At 41.1% G+C, this 22,860-nt stretch overlaps 1 protein-coding gene across 3 annotated transcripts in view; it reads right to left on the bottom strand.

Moving 5' to 3' along the window:
• Positions 1–600: 600 nt before the first annotated feature.
• Positions 601–22,860, bottom strand: part of LOC109881687 (mucin-17) — a 40,425-nt gene continuing 18,165 nt past the window's right edge. For all 3 annotated transcript variants that reach the window (XM_031804797.1, XM_031804795.1, XM_031804796.1), the window contains one exon: positions 601–812. In XM_031804797.1, coding sequence (XP_031660657.1) covers positions 616–812 — 197 coding nt within the window. In that variant the 3' untranslated portion in view covers positions 601–615. The remainder of the gene's footprint in view (positions 813–22,860) is intronic.

Raw genomic sequence — 22,860 nt, 5'->3', positions numbered from 1 at the left:
CCCTCTGTAGTGCCTTGCGGTCGGAGGCCGAGCTATTGCTGTACCAGGCAGTGATGCAACCAGGCAGTGTTGCAGCTGTAGAACCTTGAGGATCTCAGGAAAAATGCCAAATCCTTTTAGTTTCCTGAGGGGGAATAGGCTTTGTCGTGCCCTCTTCACGACTGTCTTGGTGTTTGGACCATTCTAGTTTGTTGGTGATGTGGACACCAAAGAACTTGAAGCTATCAACCTGCTCGAGGCTGAAATCGCTACCAGGCCTTCTTCAACAAAGTAGAGTAAAAGGGTTGATGGATAGAGAGAAAGACAGAGAGAGAGAGAGAGAGAGAGAGAGAGAGAGAGAGAGAGAGACTGCGAGCGAGTTCACTGATTTAAAGCAACAATATTCGAGTGATGGGCTGTTTTAAAACGCTTACCATGATGAGATACGTAGGTCTAAGTGCATTGTGAACTGCGCTCCATATTGAGATGGGCTGTCTGTCCCCACCTTGAGCGTCAAATCATCATGCAGAGGCCGTAGAGAAGCCATATTTAGACGTTGCATATAATTTATCAGTTCCATTTCACGCCATGCTGTTCATGTAAAGGTATTATAATTGACCAGTTTCTCACAGCTTTTTATCCCGGGAAAAGGGAATTGCTTTGGACGGTAAATCTCAGTAAGCAGGGTTCCCTCCATTCAACTGTAGGCTGTAACCTCCCCAAAGAAAAAACATGATAGAAATGTTCCATTTGAATAATACCTGCTTGCAGTCTCTCATTTTCTTGACGACACGTCTCCAGTTCTTGCTGAAGTAGCACATAGTTTGCACACCCTGCAAGAAAATCAATAGACAGATTGATCATTCTGTGACTACTTGGCCAGTGGTTACAAAGTGCATTGATGGCTTTTTGGGAATAAATTTAGTCTTCCCATCTGTGGCGTAAGGCCGGTAGAGTGACCCTGAGGGACCAGTACCAACAACCGTGTTTCACATGGGTTCCGTCTCAAAAAAAAGTGCATGGAAAGTGAATATGGAAGGTGCGTCACAATTACTAAATGTAAACAACTGGAGACACCGTGTCATTTTTGGAGACATGTTATTGACATGGCAGCATTGCTATTGTACAAGAATGCTAAAATATTTGTATCTGGAATTTGTCTTTCAGCATCAGTAGGACACACCTGACTCTCCGCCACCAGTCATATAAAAGAGAACTGTCTAATGCCTCCCATCAAAAAGAGCTGGCCCAAGTATGTATTTGGATAAGACCCAAATTGCAGTTCCTATGTCTTCCACTAGATGTCAGTCTTGAGACATTGTTTCAGGCTTGTATTCTGAAAAACAACGACTCTAAATCAACCAGAGCTGTTTTGAGCGCCTGACCGATTGCACACCGTTAGTTTTTTCTTCTTTTCTATCGACATTGTTTTGAGAACCCTGAGGCATGGTGTCTCCAGAAACGTTCACTTTTTGGTGTTCTATGATATATCCAATTTACAAGTATATATTCTTTTTTCTCTCTTTTTTTTTCAAGTCTGCCTCCTCGTTTTATTCCCTTCATCTGCACTGGATAAAAACAATATGGTGAAGGATCATAATTAGGCTGGTTTTCAACTGGTCAGTTCCTTCAGATCAGTGCTGATGAAGGAGAGGTGAAGAGACAACAACTGACAAAGAGCCTTACATGAAAAGGTCACACACACACACAAAAAAGGTTTTGATGGCTTTTAAATATATCAAAATTTCTTTTTTTCCCCACTTACTTGCTGTGCTGTTTTGTTGTTCAGTCGTTTTATTCTCAACCAGGATTTCTATGGACCGCCACTTGGGTCTTTGCATGTCAAAAACGTTAAGTCAAATAACACTATTTGACGTGTCAAAATAAGCTTGTTGACCAATCAGGACATGAATATGACTGCATGTCACAATTTAATGCGTTCATACATTTTTCATGTAGTTATTACACAATCACTCGTATTTTATGTCACAACGACTCATGATGCTGGTAAAGTTGGCTCGCGTACCTACAGTGCTGGTCAAAAAAAGCTAGCTAGCTCATGAATGCAAAAAATGTTCTTGCCCAAAAACAACAATCTGTTTCAGTAGCTAGCTAGCTAACTATATGGCTAGGTGTCATCTAAAATAACCCTAATTTGTTAGACAGTTCTTATTTGATTAATGGTGGTCAGACCCATCTATGTGACGCTAGCCACAATAAGGATTAGCCAGCCACAGTAGTGGAACTTTGAGGTTAACCTTCAAAATAAAAAAATGTCATTGACAGTGATGCAAATTAATACAAATAGTAGAATTATGCCATAACTTAGTAGATCATGCTAAACAAGACTGGAATGTTATATAAAATCAACAAAAGACAATTTGATATGTCAAATCTGTTAATCACACAGAATGTATTAGACTTAGAATTGCATACTTATTTCACTGTACAGAGTTACCTATGGATTGTGGATCAATGCCATGGGGTATCAGTTTACTCAGTGACACCCAGAGAACAGTAGCTCTTATTGCTGGACTTATTGCTGGAAACAAACGTAATTGAAACACATTTGTTGTCAACCTGTGTATTGAACACTATTCCTGAGAAAAAAACAATACTGCGTGAATGTTTGAGTCTGATAACTGAGGACGTTGGGGAAAAATATATATATTGGGTATTGAGTAGACTTACTCCATTTCATTGATCCCCAGTCCGCATGTAAAGCTGTACAGTGCAATATGAATGTCTATACACACACACACAATAGGCTGACAGGGGAGGTGAATTCACAGTCACAGTCCCGTGATAAGAGCTACAAATGCCAAAATGTGTGTAAATTCTTCACAGTTGTGTTGTGACTGTCACAGTAGACTGATACCCCATTTCATTGCGTCACATTCCAAACTTGTTAAACATTATCTAGTTTAAATATGGAATGATTCCACCAATTCTAACCTTACTTTCAATTCTAGCATCACTTTCAAAGAGGCACTATAATTTTGAAGGCAAACCGCAAATCCTATTGTGCCTAATCCTTATTGTGGCTAGCTTCACAACACACAGCCTGGTCAGGTCTATAGCCTCACTAGCCAGATGAAGCTAGCTGGCTGCTTATAACTTTATAAGGGCAACAGGGTTAAGTAGCTGGCTAGCTATTTATTTTCATGAACTGAAGTTCAATTTCAATAGGCGAACAACAATACTTACTCACAAGGATTCCTAAATCAGTGCTAAGAAAAGTGAAAATGACTGCAGTTTTTACTGGTCATTGTTTTCAGGCTGGTTGTATTGGTGCTACCAAGCTAAAGCTAGCTAGCTACCCCAGAAGTTACAGTCTAGCAAATAATGCTTTATTACCAAAGTTCTATTGTAAACACATTGTTCGTGGCCGGTGTTTGCATACTGTTTTTGTACAGCTTTGACAGTGCTACTGATAGTGGTGGCGCTTGGCTTGCATGTGCAAATTCAGAAAACACAACTTTCTATAATAGAACTGTGTTATTTGACGTGCATCTTTTTTGACACGCAAAGACCTAAATGGCGTTCCATAGTATGTTGTAAAGCTAATAGTAGTGACGCAATTACTGTGCAACTCCGGTAGGGCAACATCTGAACAATAGCGCACATGGTAAGGTTAGTGTGTACTGGTGCCCGATCAATCGCGAAAACCATCATCATCCAATACGGAGAACGGTTGATTGTCATGGGAAATGAATTCCATTATATTGGCTTTAATGGATTTTGCCTTTGAGTTGTCTCCCGGAAATTCTTACTCTTTCAAATGACTGCTCGACTTGTCTGCTCGATCCACACAGCAGACATTGTGGGCTAAGTTAGGAATGGTGTGTTGCACGTGTAGCGCGAAATTTTTAAGTGGCGTCATTAGGGCATGTACCTACGTTATATAGGTATGCATGTCGGGAGTTAACATCGGGCCAATACCGATGTTGGCATTTTTAGCGAATAATCATCAGATTCCGATATATCGTGCATCCCTACTCCAAAAACCCAGAAAAAGCTACTCCTTGATGTTATCCTCACAAATAATCCTGACAGGTATGAGTCTGCTGTTTTCTGTAATGACCAATGTTTTACAGCCGGTGATCGTAATCGCTGCTCAGTGAAACGACCTGTCCTGACTTGTCATAGACGCTTGCTAAAAAACTAATAAGCAAGCCTTCCTTCATGACCTCTGGCCTCTGTAAATTGGTATAGAATCAGCTTGATTCCCTCTGTCGAAGACGCCTTCTTTTTTTGTATTTTCAGTGGTATTGTTAAGCATGCCCCCATAAAAGAAAATTAGAATTAAAAAACAGGTTCAAACATGATCTGGCAGTTACTCTACCTCAAGAATTCCATTTGGCGTAAGGCTCGGCAAACACAGACTGACTGGCTCTCGTTCAGGCAAAATAGAAATAAGTGCACTCAGGCTATCCGGAAGGCTAAAGTTAGCTACTTTAAGGAGCAGTTCTCTCTGTGGGTCTAACCAAGAAGTTCTGGAACATTAAAGACCTGGAGAATAAACCCGCCTCGCAGCTGCCCATGTCCCTTAATGTTAATATGGTTGTTACTGACACGGAGTGCATGACTGAGCTCTTTAAAATGACCACTTCATTAAGTCAGGAGTCTTATTTGACTCAGCCATTCCTCCTTGCCCATCCAACATTTCCTCATCTCAGAGCCCTTCTAATGCTACTAGCCCTCATGTTCCTCGCCCTTTCTCCCCTGCCCAGCTACAAATGTTTTCGCTGCAGGCGGTCACTAAGTCTGAGGTACTAAAGAAGCTCCTTACACTTGACCCCCAAAAAACATTGGGTCAGATCCTTTAAGGTTGCAGCCCCTATCATCGCCAAGCCTGTCTCTCCTCTCCGTGGCGCACCTGCCTGGTTGAAATTTTAGGCTGAATTTTGATGTATGGTTTTGTCCTCTGGGTTTCGCCTGCCATATCAGTTCTGTTATACTCACAGACATTATTTTAACAGTTTTAGAAACTTTAGTGTTTTCTATCCAATACTACCATGCATATGCATATCCTAGCTTCTGGGCCTGAGTAACAGGCAGTTCACTTTAGGCACACTTTTCATTCGGCCATCAAAATACTGCCTCCTACCCCAGAAAGGTTCAATTCTCAACAACAAAGCTTTCAATGCCCTTAACCTTGTTCTGAACACCTCCAAAACAAAGTGAATGTGGTTCGGTAAGAAACATCCCCTCTCCCCACAGGTGTGATTGCTACCTCAGGGTTTAGAGCTTGAGGGAGTCACCTCATACAAGTACTTGGGAGTATGGCTAGACTGTACACTGTCCTTCCCTCCGCACATATCCTAGCTGCAGGCTAAGGTTAAAGATACTTGGTTTCCTCTATTGTAAATCCCTCCTCTTTCACCCCAGCTGCCAAACAAACCCTGATCCAGGTGACCATCCTACTCATGCTAGATTACGGAGACCTCATTTATAGATTGGCAGATAAGGGTGCTCTCGAGCAGCTAGATGTTCTTCACCATTCGGCCATAAGATTTGCCACCAATGCTCCTTATAGGACACATCACTGCACTCTATACTCCTCTGTAAACTGGTCATCTCTGTATACCCGTCGCAAGACCCAATGGTTGATGCTTATAAAATCCTCTTAGGACTCACTCCCCCCTATCTGAGATCTCTACTGCAGCCCTCATCCTCCACATACAACACCCGTTCTGCCAGTCATATTCTGTTAAAGGTCTTCAAAGCACACACATCCCTGGGTCACTCCTCTTTTCAGTTGGATGCAGCTAGCGACTGGAACGAGCTGCAACAAACACTCAAACTGGACAGTTTTATATCCATCTCTTCATTCAAAAGACTCAATCATGGACACTTACTGACAGCTTTGTGTGATGCATTATCTACCTTCTTGCCTTTATTGGGCACAGACAACCGCACAATGTTTGAATTTTTTTGGGGGCTGCTACCATGTTGTCCTGCTGCAATGTGTTGCTGCCATGCGGTGTTGTCTCTATGTAGTGTTTTGTCCTAATACACATTTTAAATCCCAGCCCCCGTCCCCACCAGGAGGCCTTTGGCCTTTTGATAAGAATTTGTTCTTATTTACAACGACGTCCTAACAGACTTGCCTAGTTAAATAAAAAGGTTAAATATAATTTTTTTAAGTACCATTAATGATGTTCATGTAATAAATATATAAAAAGGCAGAACTTGTTTAATAACTTATGGTTACCATTTCCAGGGGGGGTAAATATGGTAAAACCAGTCATTTAATTAACAAAGCAAGTAACTCACTGGTTTGGCAATTGGCCTTGTTCTTTGGCAGCTTTGTAGTAAATGTAGTTGCTTTCTTCACTCCAAGTTCACGAGAAACCAAAAATGCACACATTGGTTTAACTCACCTAAATAGATGCCACTATTAAAGCAATATTTAAATTTCTTAAAAATATATATTTTTCAAAGTTCCGTTTTCGCTATCAAAATCACACTTTTTTATAGAAACAAAACAAAATTAGGTTCTAAGTCTGCAACAATGCTTAAATCACATCAGGATACCACTTTAGATGTGTGGTAAAAATGTAGGAAACTGCAATTTTTGGGTGTAGATACCTTTAAATTCAAGTGTGCAAATGTGATTGCAGAGTTTTCTAAATAATATTCACCACTGGATTGATGCCAATAATCATGATATCATTCTGCCAGGTAGGCATACATTCATTTGTGGTAATGTGCAGTGTGCACAGCTGTCATCAAAGGCAAAAAGGTGGCCATTTGAAGAATCTCAAACATAACATTTTGATTTATTTAACACATGATTCCATGTGTGTCATTTCAGAGTTATGTCTACATTATGCTACAATGTAGAAAATAGTAAATATAAGATAAAAACCCTTGAATGAGTAGGTGTTCTAAACCTTTTGACCGGTAGTGTACATCAATAATTTCAAAGCTCACTACATTGTATTACACAATTTCAAAGCCCATTTCATAAAGAACGTTAAACGCGACTACATTTAGTAACTTTGAAGAAATGGTAATTGGGTCTAAACGTTTGGCATGTGTAGTGTAAGAATGTCAAAGATAAATACAATGCAGAGGACTAGAATTAAACTATAAATGGAAAGTTATTTCAGTTAGGTTTTTCAAACATATGTTTAGAAACAGGACTGTCAGTCCTGAACGCATAGCTACATGTGCTATGTTTTCATTGGTCTGAATCGGCTATACATTGAGTCTAGAGCAGGATATTTGTTATTTGGCCATTGGCCCAGTTGCTGCAAGGACTTGGTCAGCCACAGGCTAGGGGGTTATAAATTGCATCCCGTCCCTGTTCCGTGGAGAGAATTACTGAGGACAGGGGAGCATGAACATCTACCTAAACCGCATGATTTGTTCTTTGAAAAAAACCTATTTACCTCCCCTTGATTTGCTGTGTTATTGAAGAATAACAATAACAACTGCTAACAGTTGGTGCCATGACCCGGATTTATTGTTTTTCTTGCTGTTGAGACCAACTGTGTGTTGAGACCAACTGTGTTGATCCAGACTGATGGCAGAAGGGCTGCGTCTAGACCAATATCATTTTAACATAAGCTTTCAACAAGCTTTTTGAAGTGAACATAAGTTTTTATGGGTAGGCAGGCCTTACAAAGACAAATGTGGCCTAGAAGAGGTTTGAGTTTGGGGTCACTTAGAAATGTCCTTGTTTTTGAAAGAAAAGCACATTGTCCATTAAATTATCAAATTGATTGTTAATGTTGTAAATGACTATTGTAGCTGTAAACGGCTGATAAAAATAAAAAAAAGTAATATAGGCATACAGAGGTCCATTATCAGCAACCATCACTCCTGTGTTCCAATGGCACGTTATGTTAACTAATCCAAGTGTATCATTAATAAAGGCTAATTGATCGTTAGAAAGCACTTGCAATTATGTTAGCACAGCTGAAAACTGCAGAAGCAATAAAACTGGCCTTTAGGCTAGATGAGAATCTGGTCTCAAACTAGTCTCAAAATGGCCACAACAAAATAACTTTCTCCTGAAACTCGTCAGTCTATTCTTGTCCTGAGAAATTAAGGCTATTCCATGCAAGAAATTGAAGATCTCGTACAAGGCTGTGTACTACTCCCGTCACAGAACACAAACTTACTAACCAGAATAGAAAGAGTGGGAGGCCCATGTGCACAACTGCGCAAAAGGACAAGTACATTAGTGTATAGTTTGAGAAAGACACCTCACAAGTCCTCAACCGGCAGCTTCATTAAATAGTACCCGCAAAACACCAGGTCTCAATGTCAACAGTGAAGCAGCAACTCCAGCATGCTGGCCTTCTATGCAGAGTTCCTCTGTCCAGTGTCTGTTCTTTTGCCCATCTTAATCTTTTCTTCTTGTTGGCCAGTCGGAGATATGGCTTTTTCTCTGCAACTCTGCCTAGAAGGCTAGCATCCCGGAGACACCTTAAAGCAAATTGTTTGTCTATTTCAAAAACAAGAACATTTCTAAGTGACACCAAACCTTTGAACGGTAGTGTACAAACATATCTTCTTGGGCTAAATAAATATCAAAACATAGATATTATAATGGCATTAAGTGAGAAAAACACTCTGGAAAAGGGCAGAACAGCTCCTCCAGATGAGAGCATGAAAAAAACATTTTAAATTCACTGTCTAGTCTATGAAGAACCATTTCAAAGTAGAGAAGTGTAGGCAAGAGAAATAAATATTCCATCAATGTTGACAAAGATGGAATTTGTCTGATATACAAAAAGCTTGGGGAAAAATACAGAATGTCTAATTCCTTGACAAAGACACCGGTATTTAACCATTTTAGCCAAAGTAAGGAAACGGGATGAGAATTTTTTTGGAGAATCATGACAGGATATTGAAGAGAGATAGAAAGTTGAAGGGCTCTTAGTGAACAGAACCTTGAAATAAGAGATTCAACAATTCCCATAACTAATGACAGACAAAAATATGGCGCAATCGTCGACAGGCTGTCACGACTGGACAGAGACATCAAATCAACATAATAAACCGTGCAGGTTCCAAGTGAAACCAATAACATTTTACTCGTTCAGCAAAAGAGAAACCTGGTGTATGTCATTATTGCGAGATTTCTGGTCACGGGCAACAAGAATGTCAGAAAAGATAACGTGTTCTTATGAAGACTGGCCAGGAGAAGCAGGGACCATCCAAGGAAAAACAGAAATAAGACAACAGCCCCAACGACAATGCTGTGGAGGTAAACAGACCCCTCAGGACAGTGTACATATGAAATCAGAACATGGTCAACTCTGCAGTAGATTTATTTTGTAGATGCGGGTGCTAAAGTCACATATCTTATGCAAACATGTCCTCAGTACACACGGGCAAGATAAGGGCAACAATTTCTATTGGGCCAATGAAGATTGATGCAGGGGTGCGGATTGGATCATTTGCACACCTTATTTTAGGCATTGATGTTATCATGGAATTTGACTCTACATTGAACATTTGAAGGAAAGGTGACGATCCCCGAAGGGGTCTCCCCCTTCTCTGGAGAACAGAGCTGACCTAGACTCAACCAACCAGCCACGGAGGCACATCACTCGCCGTGGAAGTCGAAGAAGGTGTCCTCTGACAAAGGGAATCTCCATAAAGATGTTGAGCCCGGAACTGACAGACCAGAAACAGCTTTTGGATCCGGAGGTACCTGAGTCTTCGTCCTCAGCTCTGTCTCCCTTTCCGGTGGATCTACATCGGTTCAGATCCTCAGAGCACACAGCCTCACCAGACCATGAGGCTGCCTGAGAGACCGGCCCATTCAACATCAGCAGTTGTCATTGTAGGCAGCTTTATGGTGAGAAACATCTCGGTCCCAAAGGCAAAAACCCTGTTCTACCCAGGAGCACAGGACATAACAAGGCTTCTTGTGATTGTTCTACCACAGATGCCGGGAGCTGACACTGTCGTAGTCCAAGTGGGGTCAAACGACATCAGGAGGGCTAGCTCGGAACATTTGAAAATAGGTTTTAAAAAGAACTGCTTTTAGCATTAAGACACAAAAAAACAGCCAATAATTTCAGGTCCAATAGCATCGTTGGGCCGCGGATGTGAAAGATTCAGCAGACTGCTGGCTTTACACATCTGGCTAAAAGAGTACTGTAGCTCTGCTGGAGTCAATTTTATTGATAACTTTGACACCTTCTGGAAACAGAAGATACACTACAGGAATGATGGACTCCATCCAAATCATCTTGGCTCCTGTCCACGCATTTCAAGGCTGTGTTGAAACAATGACTAGTAAATGATCCAAGACCAGCTCAGTTAATCCTTACCATTGTGACAATGAGTCGTCATAATGCTGCACCAAATGTACATGATCTTAGGGGCATTGACAAACACAATGTAAGTAGTTTAAATTGTATGTACCCCTAATTGGACCAAATGAAATCGGTTTATCCTACAGTTACACTGTTAGCACTGAGGCAGTGTGCAATAGTAGGAAGACCACTTTATGCAGCTCACCCTGCACTATCAGCTCCAATGTAAATAACACAAGTAAGTCTACCTCTGATAAGCATCCCAGTAAAGCATTATAAATAGCCCATATTAACATGTAGCCTAAGAAACAAGGTCCATGAAGTCAATAACTTGCTTGTAACAGATGACATTCATATTATGACTCTCAAACTCACTTAGATAATACCTTTGATGATAGTGGTAGCAATACATGGTTTTAACATCTAATCAAAAGACAGAAATGCCTACTGAGGTGGTGTTGCGGTCTATATTCAGAACCACATTCCTGTAAAAGCTTAGAGACGATCTAATGGCAAATACTGTTGCAGTAATATGGCTACAGGTTCATCTGTCTCACCTAAAGCCCATTCTTGTGGGGAAGCTGCTATAGACCAAGTGCTAACAGTCAGTATCTGGATAATGTGTGTGAAATGCATGTGATCAACGGAGAAGTATATTTTCTGGGTGATTTAAATATCGACTGGCTATCATCAAGCTGCCCACTCAGGAAAAAAAATCAAACAGTAACCAGTGCCTGCAATCTGGATCAGGTTGTCAGTCAACCTACCAGGGTGGTTACAAACAGCACAGGAATTAAATCAATGTATTGATCACATTATTACTAACGCTGCAGAAAATACCCAAATCCATAGGATGTAGTGATCACAATATAGCCATATCTTGGAAATCCAAAGTTCCAAAGGCTGGGCCTAATATAGTGTATAAGAGGTCATACAAGAAGTTTTGTAGTGATTCATATGTTGATGATGTGAAGAATATATTTGCTGGTCTGTGGTGTGTAATGAGGAGCAACCAGACGCTGCACTTGACACATTTATGAAACTTACTTACTCCAGTTACTAATAAGCACGCATTTTTTTGGAAACAAGTAAACACACAGCTCTGCAAGGAGCTATTAATGATGGCATATTTCAATGAACTGATGAAAACTAACCAAGCGCGCCAGGACAAGTTGTCTACAGAAATAAAGCAACTTAAAAATCAAGAAATTAAACCAAGACAAAAAAAAGGCAGAGGACAAAGTCAACTTCTGGAGAAACCCTGACAAAAAAAAAGAAAAAAGTCCTGCTCCTCCTTTCCATGACAGACGCAGGAGGGATGCCGCTTACTTCTATCCACCCCCGTCTGATCAACGCACTACAACCAGCGACTCATCTGCTTCCAGTGCCAGTTCTCTTATACAACGAGAGACTGGGCCGACGGAAGGGCGGAGGTGGCTGCGGGTACCGACGAGATGCCGCACCCGACGGGGTAAGAAGAAATGACTACCAAAGGCAGAAAGGACCGTTCTCAAAGTCCCAGAACCCACGAGACTGAAGGTTTATCTTCTGTGCCTACAACTCAGTGCAACGATTTTGATGTTAAGGTAGACATGTTTAAGTTCTTTAGAAACAACCTTTGGGGAATACTTTAGCTCCCCTATTCGTGATATTTCTACTGAACATGTAGGTTGCTCACCTGCATATACTCCAACTCCTTTTAGAAGTAAGAGTTATTTTGTTTATATTGCAGACATGTTGAAAAAGGATGTTCATCTTAGAACAAACAGGAGTACATAACTTTCCATAATTTACCTAACAAGCGTCGCTTGATTTACAATCCGATACGTCAGTCCTTACCCGCCCTGCTGATAAGGGTGGGTCAGTTGTACTCATGAATAGGACAGTTTATGTAAATGAGGGTCAGACAACTGTTTGACAACACCTTTTACCAGAAACTCAGAAGTGACCCCACTGCCCAATTTCAGAACACAATCTTTGTCCTAGATGGGTATTTAAGTTCTGGTCAGCTAACCAAAAATAAAACATGACTTTTTGGCTATTCAACACCCTAAAATTGGCACTTTTTATACTTTGCCAGAAATTACACAATGTTCCAAAACCTCCAGGGCGCCCTATTGTAACGGACCCTCTATCTACTTTTATATTAGGCCACACACAGAACAGCTCCCCTCCTTTGTAAAGGACACCAGCAGTATGATCTCTTAATGAATCTCTTGGTCCTCTCCCCGAGAATACTGTTAGTTACTTTGATATTGTCGTTATACACACATATTCCACATGAGGGCCGTATTGAAGCTATGGAACATTTTCTTCTGCAATGTGACCCTAATGAACTACATGCATTATAACAATGGCTGAAATAGTACTCACACTACCTGTAAGTAATAAATAAGTACTAAATTATTTCTTTATTCAGATGAAGGGTACTGCTATGGGATCCCCCATGGCTCCTGTGGGTTACATGGAGAAACAGTATTTTCAATCCTCTCAAAAATGTTCTTGCCTAACATTATTTGGAAACGGTATATTGATTTTTTTTTTCTATGGAGGGGTGATGGAAAACAGCTCCAGGCATTCCATGCTTTTCTTAACTCCTGTTCTGAGCATCTGAGGTTTACTATGCAATCTGATAAACGGCAAATCAATTTTCTTGATCTTCCGATCTTGTGTGAAGATAATGTTCTATACACTGACCTTTACAGGAAACCTACTGATCGTAACAGTTTGATGAGGGCTGATAGTGGTCACCCACTTCTCTTGAGAAAGTTTGCCCTACAGCCAATTCTGTCGAATCAAAAGATTGTGAAAAACAAAATCAGATTGACATAAATATGGCTGAGGCAAAGAAAATTTATGGAGAGGGTACAAAAATGATCAGATTAATACTGCCATTGAGAAAATTAAAAACATGACCTTTTAAGGTGAGTCTCGCAAAAATAAGCATTCTTGCGTTCTAACTAACAATTTAAGGGAATCGTTCAAACATTGGCACAGTCTAAGATCCGATGATTGGATCGGTACTGTGTTTTCGGACCTTCCCTTGGTCGTATATTTCCGCGGGGAAGAAACCTCAGAGATCAGCTGGTAAACTGATTTACCACCAAGATATCACTGCACAACGTGTATTTGCGCACCTACTGGATGGAAACTACAAGTGTAGTGGCTGTGCTCAATGCAATGGCACTTATAAATGTAGATCCTTCCAAACATCCCCAAACAGGGTAACAGATCCCAATCAAAGGTGTTATCACATGCGCCACTAAGGCAGTTATTTATCTTAGAACTTATCCTTGTTAAAAATTGTGGGTAAAACAAAGCGCAAATAAAAAGTACCTATCTCGGAGCATCATAGCACCATTAGGTGCAAAAACTCGACATACCCAGTTACGGCCCACTTTTTGGAAGAAAACCACTCGATTTAGTCTCTACGTTACATTGGCATCGAACATGTCATCCTCCCTAGGAGAGGGGTTGACCTCAAATGTATTGTTAAAACGAGAGGCTGCCTGGATCTTTAATTTAAATACCCTCGCTCCTGTCGGTCTCAACGTAGACTTTGATCTGAAGCCATTCTTGTGATATTGCTATTGTAAAGGTTTGTAGGCTTATGTAGCCAAATTGGATCTAAGATCGTAAGCTATCCCAATTGTTTTTTTGTATGCCATTTTAATATGAGAATTAACCAATTATATCAGGCCACACCCCGCCATGATTACAAAACATGCGTGTATCTTTTGACACTATATAAATGAGTTTGTCGTTATACCCTGACGAAGACAGCTTGTCTGTCGAAACGTTGGACAAGTATTTTTGCATCTGACCTCCTAGAGTGCGCGGCGCTCCTTTATTATAATTTTTTTAAGTGTTCCACTCCTCTCCTAAATAGGTGTGCGTTTCTTTCGCATGTAGACTAATAAGCACGCACCCACTAAGAAAATGACTCAAAGCTGTTCAAATCTTCATTAATCCAAGTCTGGCAGCCTAACTGATTAGCAAATTTTAAAAAATTGTTACTAAACTAAATAAAGTTCCCTATGAAACAAAGAAATTATATAAAGAATGATAGTAAAAAGCTTAGGTGCACCTTAAAACACACACTACACATCCAAGTATATCAGACCAAATTATGAAAGACAAGAATTGTACACTTCAATTCCGTAAAGTCAGTGTAAAAGAGGTGAACATTTATTTATTTTTGCCCATCAACAATGACAAGCCACCGGGGTCTGACAATCTCAATGGAAAATGACAGGATAATAGCAGACGGTAATAAATTGTGAAAATTGAGGAAGTTGAGAAGAGTCAACTGCTTTGAGTAACACTAATTGTACACTGTCATGGTGAAAACATTGATGCAGTAGTAGCTAAGATGGGGAGAAGTCCGTCTATAATAAAGCGATGCGCTGCCTTCTTAACACTATCAACAAGGCAGGTCCTACAGGCCCCAGTTTTGTCGCACCTTGACGACTGTTCAGTTGTGTGGTCAGGTGCCACAAAAAAGGAATTGGCTCAGAACAGGGCAGAACAGCTGGCCCTTGCATGTACGCTGAGAGCTAATATTAATAATGTGCATGTCAATCTCTCCTGGCTGAAAGTGGAAGAGAGATTGACGTCATCACTACTTTTATTTATGAGAGGTATTGACATGTTGAATGCACCAAGCTGTCTGTCTAAACTACTGGCACACAGCTCGGACACCCATGCATACCCAACAAGACAGTCCACAAGAGGTCTCTTCACAGTCCATGTCCAGAACAGACTATGGGAGGCACACAGTACTATATAGAGCCATGACTACATGGAACAATTCCACATCAAGTAACTGACGCAAGCAGTAAAATAATATATATTTTTTGTCATTAAAATAAATATTTAAAAAATACTTATGGAACAGCGGGGACTGGGAAACATTGGCACAGACACTATGCATACACATGGATTTAGTACTGTATATACGTGGTAGTGGTAGGGGCCTGAAGGCACACAGTGTTCTGAAATCTGTGAATGTATTGTAATGATTTAAAATTGTATAAACTGCCTTAATTTTGATGGAACCCAGAAAGAGTAGCTGCTGCTTTGGCATAATAAATGCATCATCCATAATAGATACATCATACAACATGGCACACCATGTAATCCAGCTACTCTGATGCTTCCTCCAGATACCACATTACTTGAACATGACCGAGTTATTAAGAATCATCCACTGGAGAATCAAGCATTGTGGAGGGGGGTGTGAGGAATGCAGGCTGGGCAGTTAATACAATGTGAAAGTGAAAGGCATGTTACCTGGAGGAACATCAGCACAGGTGGTGACTTTCACAGAAGTATGTAAGCACGCTGAAGGAAAAACGGCTAATATCTACAGACTCAAGGTATTCATGATATCACTGGGAGCTCCTGTGAAGAATGGACCAGAGGCAATGGCTCTACTGAATACTCTCCAGTTACCTGGACAAGTTGCAATTTTGAAAATGAAAGCACATGGAAAAAATCATTAGATGAGAGTAAAGGTAATGGTTAGGCTGACAGAGCACCTCTGTCACCAAAACTGATTAGGAAATACACCTTGGATACATTGCAACACATTAGAGACGTGCAAAGCAGTGCACCAAAATATAAAGTGTGGGAATGGGTGGCTGCAGGATGCAAACTCAATCAAGGTGTGGGGAAATACAACCTGAGATGTGGTACCAAATGCACTCTTACCCTACTTGATGACACAGAGCCACATTGGTGTGGACAAGAGTTTATCGTTTTGTGGGCAAACAGTGGAATCCTGGTGTGCGGGAAGAGGCCGGTGTGGCAAATTGCAACATTTGTATGGAAACCACCAAGGGACGAGTGAAAGTACAGACACGACGAATGCCTGCACCACCACAACCCTTCAGACGTATGTAAAGGACATGAAGATGTGCTGGTCGTTGTTGATAATTTCTTACGATGGGTTGAAGCCTACCCTACTAAGAAAGGAACTGCACAACACACAGCTAAAATTCTGATTAGAGAAATCCTTCCCCAATGGGGATTTCCGGAACAATTCTATTCCGACCAAGGCACTCATTTCACAGAAAAAGTGCGTCAGGAAGTTGTTGCCAGTCTATCATCCTGAATCGTGTTGACAGGTAGAACGCACAAATTGAGTTTTGAAAGACTTTCAAAGAAGCATCAAGGAAGGATTGCATGGCCAGATGCATTGCCTACGGTATTATGTAGTATACGGGCAACACATAAAACCACAGGGTTGAGTCCGATTGAGGTCGACCCATGTCACTACCAGGCACGTTAGATTTGAGAAAAGCAGACGTTCACTTTATGAGATAGTGACAATGCTTAACTATTGCATACAACTCTAATGCAGTAGGGGAAGCAGACAGACAAGTAAGAGGCCCGGGGAATAATTTCCCGAGAGGGGACATGACGTATTACCAGGACAGTTGGTGATGGTAAAAATGAAAATGTAAAAGACCAGTGCCAAAAAGGGTGTGCCAAAATGGGAATGTTCTTATCAAGCTCATAACAAGGTCAGCAGTAAAAGTCCAGGGAAAATCACGATGGATACATGTCACTCATTGCAAGGTTGTCCATTTTGATGAAAGCGAAGCCTGGAGAATAAAGAACTGATTTATTAGCAAATTGGGAGCCAATCTCGGGTGATTAATCATATTAAGATGATCAGAACATAAGCGTCTATGTTGTACACCGCAGTCATCATTAGGGATATCTAGGTGAAATGTCCAACTTATTCCTGAAAAATCAGGACAAGTTTACATGCATCTCTGGGTAAAATATTTAATCTCTTGAAACCAGGACATGCTACTTTCATTTTGTTTCCTTCGTTACAGGTTACAAGAATCTACAGTCTGAAGCAATATTCCTTGACCCAAGGATTGTACCTGAAATGATACAAAATCACAGGTGAAGTGTTCATTAGAGAAGTCCTTATCAACCAGTGAAACAGAAGAATTCCTCACTACCGGCAGAAAATCATTTCTTAGTCATCTACGTGGGACTGATACCAGTGTGGAGGTGTTGCTAACATTTACGATAGCAAATTTCAATTTACAAAAAAAAAAAATGACATTTTTGTCTTTTGAGCTTCTAGTCATGAAATCTATGCAGCCTACTCAATCACTTTTTATAGCTACTGTTTACAGGCCTCCTGGGCCATATACAGCGTTTCTCACTGAGTTCCCTGAATTCCTATCGGACCTTGTAGTCATAGCAGATAATATTCTAATCTTTGGTGACTTTAATATTCACATGGAAAAGTCCACAGACCCACTCCAAAAGGCTTTCGGAGCCATCATCGACTCAGTGGGTTTTGTCCAACATGTCTCTGGACCCACTCACTGTCACACGCTGGACCTAGTTTTGTCCCATGGAATAAATGTGGCGGATCTTAATGTTTTTCCTCATAATCCTGGACTATCGGACCACCATTTTATTACGTTTGCAATTGCAACAAATAATCTGCTTAGACCCCAACCAAGGAACATCAAAAGTCGTGCTATAAATTCACAGACAACACAAAGATTCCTTGATGCCCTTCCAGACTCCCTCTGCCTACCCAAGGACGCCAGAGGACAAAAATCAGTTAACCACCTAACTGAGGATCTCAATCTAATCTTGCGCAATACCCTAGATGCAGTTGCACCCCTAAATACAAAAAAAATGTCTCATAAGAAACTAGCTCCCTGGTACACAGAAAATACCCGAGCTCTGAAGCAAGCTTCCAGAAAATTGGAACGGAAATGGCGCCACACCAAACTGGAAGTCTTCCGACTAGCTTGGAAGGACGGTACCGTGCAGTACCGTAGAGCCCTTACTGCTGCTCGATCATCCTATTTTTCTAACTTAATTGAGGAAAATAAGAACAATCCGAAATTCCTTTTTAATACTGTCGCAAAGCTAACTAAAAAGCAGCATTCCCCAAGAGAGGATGACTTTCACTTTAGCAGTGATAAATTCATGAACTTCTTTGAGGAAAAGATTATGATTATTAGAAAGCAAATTACGGACTCCTCTTTAAACCTGCGTATTCCTCCAAACCTCAGTTGTCCTGAGTCTGCACAACTCTGCCAGGACCTAGGATCAAGAGAGACGCTCAAGTGTTTTAGTACTATATCTCTTGACACAATGATGAAAATAATCATGGCCTCTAAACCTTCAAGCTGCATACTGGACCCTATTCCAACTAAACTACTGAAAGAGCTGCTTCCTGTGCTTGGCCCTCTTATGTTGAACATAATAAACGGCTCTCTATCCACTGGATGTGTACCAAACTCACTAAAAGTGGCAGTAATAAAGCCTCTCTTGAAAAAGCCAAACCTTGACCCAGAAAATATAAAAAACTATCGGCCTATATCGAATCTTCCATTCCTCTCAAAAATCTTAGAGAAGGCTGTTGCGCAGCAACTCACTGCCTTCCTGAAGACAAACAATGTATACGAAATGCTTCAGTCTGGTTTTAGACCCCATCATAGCACTGAGACGGCACTTGTGAAGGTGGTAAATGACATTTTAATGGCATCGGACCGAGGCTCTGCATCTGTCCTCGTGCTCCTAGACCTTAGTGCTGCTTTTGATACCATCGATCACCACATTCTTTTGGAGAGATTGGAAACCCAAATTGGTCTACACGGACATGTTCTGGCCTGGTTTAGATCTTATCTGTCGGAAAGATATCAGTTTGTCTCTGTGAATGGTTTGTCCTCTGACAAATCAACTGTAAATTTCGGTGTTCCTCAAGGTTCCGTTTTAGGACCACTATTGTTTTCACTATATATTTTACCTCTTGGGGATGTTATTCGAAAACATAATGTAAACTTTCACTGCTATGCGGATGACACACAGCTGTACATTTCAATGAAACATGGTGAAGCCCCAAAATTGCCCTCGCTAGAAGCATGTGTTTCAGACATAAGGAAGTGGATGGCTGCAAACTTTCTACTATTAAACTCGGACAAAACAGAGATGCTTGTTCTAGGTCCCAAGAAACAAAGAGATCTTCTGTTGAATCTGACAATTAATCTTAATGGTTGTACAGTCGTCTCAAATAAAACTGTGAAGGACCTCGGCGTTACTCTGGACCCTGATCTCTCTTTTGAAGAACATATCAAGACCATTTCGAGGACAGCTTTTTTCCATCTACGTAACATTGCAAAAATCAGAAACTTTCTGTCCAAAAATGATGCAGAAAAATGAATCCATGCTTTTGTCACTTCTAGGTTAGACTACTGCAATGCTCTATTTTCCGGCTACCCGGATAAAGCACTAAATAAACTTCAGTTAGTGCTAAATACGGCTGCTAGAATCCTGAGTAGAACCAAAAAATTTGATCATATTACTCCAGTGCTAGCCTCTCTACACTGGCTTCCTGTCAAAGCAAGGGCTGATTTCAAGGTTTTACTGCTAACCTACAAAGCATTACATGGGCTTGCTCCTACCTATCTCTCTGATTTGGTCCTGCCGTACATACCTATACGTACGCTACGGTCACAAGACGCAGGCCTCCTAATTGTCCCTAGAATTTCTAAGCAAACAGCTGGAGGCAGGGCTTTCTCCTATAGAGCTCCATTTTTATGGAAGGTCTGCCTACCCATGTCAGAGACGCAAACTCGGTCTCAACCTTTAAGTCTTTACTGAAGACTCATCTCTTCAGTGGGTCATATGATTGAGTGTAGTCTGGCCCAGGAGTGGGAAGGTGAACGGAAAGGCTCTGGAGCAACGAACCGCCCTTGCTGTCTCTGCCTGGCCGGTTCCCCTCTTTCCACTGGGATTCTCTGCCTCTAACCCTATTACAGGGGCTGAGTCACTGGCTTGCTGGGGCTCTCTCATGCCGTCCCTGGAGGGGGTGCGTCACCTGAGTGGGTTGATTCACTGTTGTGGTCATCCTGTCTGGGTTGGCGCCCCCCCCCTTGGGTTGTGCCGTGGCGGAGATCTTTGTGGGCTATACTCAGCCTTGTCTCAGGATGGTAAGTTGGTGGTTGAAGATATCCCTCTAGTGGTGTGGGGGCTGTGCTTTGGCAAAGTGGGTGGGGTTATATCCTTCCTGTTTGGCCCTGTCCGGGGGTGTCCTCGGATGGGGCCACAGTGTCTCCTGACCCCTCCTGTCTCAGCCTCCAGTATTTATGCTGCAGTAGTTTATGTGTCGGGGGGCTGGGCTCAGTTTGTTATATCTGGAGTACTTCTCCTGTCCTATTCGGTGTCCTGTGTGAATCTAAGTGTGCGTTCTCTAATTCTCTCCTTCTCTCTTTCTTTCTCTCTCTCGGAGGACCTGAGCCCTAGGACCATGCCCCAGGACTACCTGACATGATGACTCCTTGCTGTCCCCAGTCTACCTGGCCATGCTGCTGCTCCAGTTTCAACTTCCACCTGACTGTGCTGCTGCTCTAGTTTCAACTGTTCTGCCTTATTATTATTCGACCATGCTGGTCATTTATGAACATTGAACATCTTGGCCATGTTCTGTTATAATCTCCACCCGGCACAGCCAGAAGAGGACTGGCCACCCCACATAGCCTGGTTCCTCTCTAGGTTTCTTCCTAGGTATTGGCCTTTCTAGGGAGTTTTTCCTAGCCACCGTGCTTCTACACCTGCATTGCTTGCTGTTTGGGGTTTTAGGCTGGGTTTCTGTACAGCACTTTGAGATATCAGCTGATGTACGAAGGGCTATATAAATAAATTTGATTTGATTTGATTTGTGGAAGAGCTGGTCACTTTTAAAGGACTTTTGTGTGAGTTTCCCCCTAATACAGGATGTGGTAGGAATCGCAAGGGATAACATTACACCTGTTGGAAAATAAGTATTAACACGTTGTTTTAAACCTATTTATTGTAACAGCAAGTAAAATATGCCCTTTGTATTTTATAGAAATGCAAGGTGTTTTTAATGTGAATGAGTTTATGCTTACTAATTTGTTTGAATACAATTTTTTCATGTTCTCTAAAAATCAATTTTAAAGTATATATTTAAAATTAAATAGTCTAGGGGGGAGTGTAAGAATATGTCGAAGATAAATACAAAACGCAGAGGACTAGAATTTACAATCAATAGAAAGTTGTTTTTCAGTTCAACATCTGTTTAGAATGTTAGGAATATCAGTCCTGAACTCATAGCTATGTGTGCCGTTTTCATTGGTCTGAATCATCTGTACATCGAGTCTGGAGCGGGATACTTGTAATTTGGCCCAGTTGTTCTGCAAGGACTTCTAATTGAGTTATAAATTACATCCTGTTGCTTTGTTCCTTGGCGAGAATCACAAAGGACAGGGGAGCATGAATATCTACCTCCCCGCATGATTTGTTCTTTGAATAAACCTATTAACGTCCCCCAGATTTGCTTTGGGGTCAGTGTTATTGAATAATAACAGCAACTGCTAACAGTAGTGTTAATTTAGTGTACTTTATCGCCCATTTCACGAAAGACTCTTCGCACACCGCTTCAGAAGCATCTGCGTTCAAATGTGTGGTTATGCTAAGATATATTCTCAAGAGGGAATTGTTGATATGCTGTAATGGAGTACTGACCTATATTGGAATTTTTAAGGTCATACCATCATTTTGCTATTTGATTTAGCATTAAGACCCTTTAACATAAAAAAATTGACATTTATTTAATCCCTTCTTTTTGGCACTAAACAGTCTCCATACAGTGCATTCTGAAAGAATTTACCCCCCTTTCAAGATTGTTATGTTAAAAGCCTTATTCTAAAATTGAGTAAAACATATTTTTGTAATCAATCTTCACACAATACCCGAAAATGACAAAGGGAAAACAGGTTTCGAAATTGGCACATTTATTACAAATAATAAAAACGTATTTACATAAGTATTCAGACCCTTTGCCATGAGACTAGAAATTGAGCTCAGGTGCATCCTGCTTCCATTCATCATCCTTGATGTTTCTACAACTTGATTGGAGATCTGGGAAAGGGAACCAAAAAACGTCTGCAGCATTGAAGGTCCCCAAGAAGTGGCACATGACAGCCTGCTTAGAGTTATCCAAAATTCACCTAAAAGGACTCAGACAATGAGAAACAAGATTCTCTGGTCTGATGAAACCACTATTGAACGCTTTGTCCTGAATGCCAAGCGTCCCTTCTGGAGGAAATCTGGCACATAGTGGTGGAAGCATTATGCTGAGGGGATGTTATTCAGCTGCAGGGATTGGGAGATTAGTTAGGATCGAGGGAAGATGAAACGTGCAAAGTACAGAGAACCTGCACCAAAATGCTCAGGACCTCAGACTGGGGCGAAGGTTCCCCTTCCAACAAGACAATGACAATAATCACACAGCACAGCCAATACAGGTGTGCCAAGCTTGTAGCGTCATTCCCAAGAATACTCGAGGATGTAAACTCTGCTAAAAAAACAAGTGCATCAACAAAATACTGAGTAAAGGGTCTGAATACTTATGTAAGTGTGATGTACATTAGGAACAATCTCTAAAAAACGGTTTTTGCTTTGTCATTATGGGAGTAGTGTGTGTGTGTAGATTGAGGAAAAAACTAATTAATCAATTTTAGAATAAGGCTGTGTCATGACGTTGCCCTCTGAGTACAGCGAGCACCATCCCCACTCTCTGCTT

This window comes from Oncorhynchus kisutch, linkage group LG25 (genome assembly GCF_002021735.2).
Source record: "Oncorhynchus kisutch isolate 150728-3 linkage group LG25, Okis_V2, whole genome shotgun sequence".
Taxonomy (NCBI): Eukaryota; Metazoa; Chordata; class Actinopteri; order Salmoniformes; family Salmonidae; genus Oncorhynchus; species Oncorhynchus kisutch.
The sequence above is the reverse complement of the archived record's forward strand: the minus strand, read 5'-3'. Positions and strand labels throughout refer to the sequence as shown.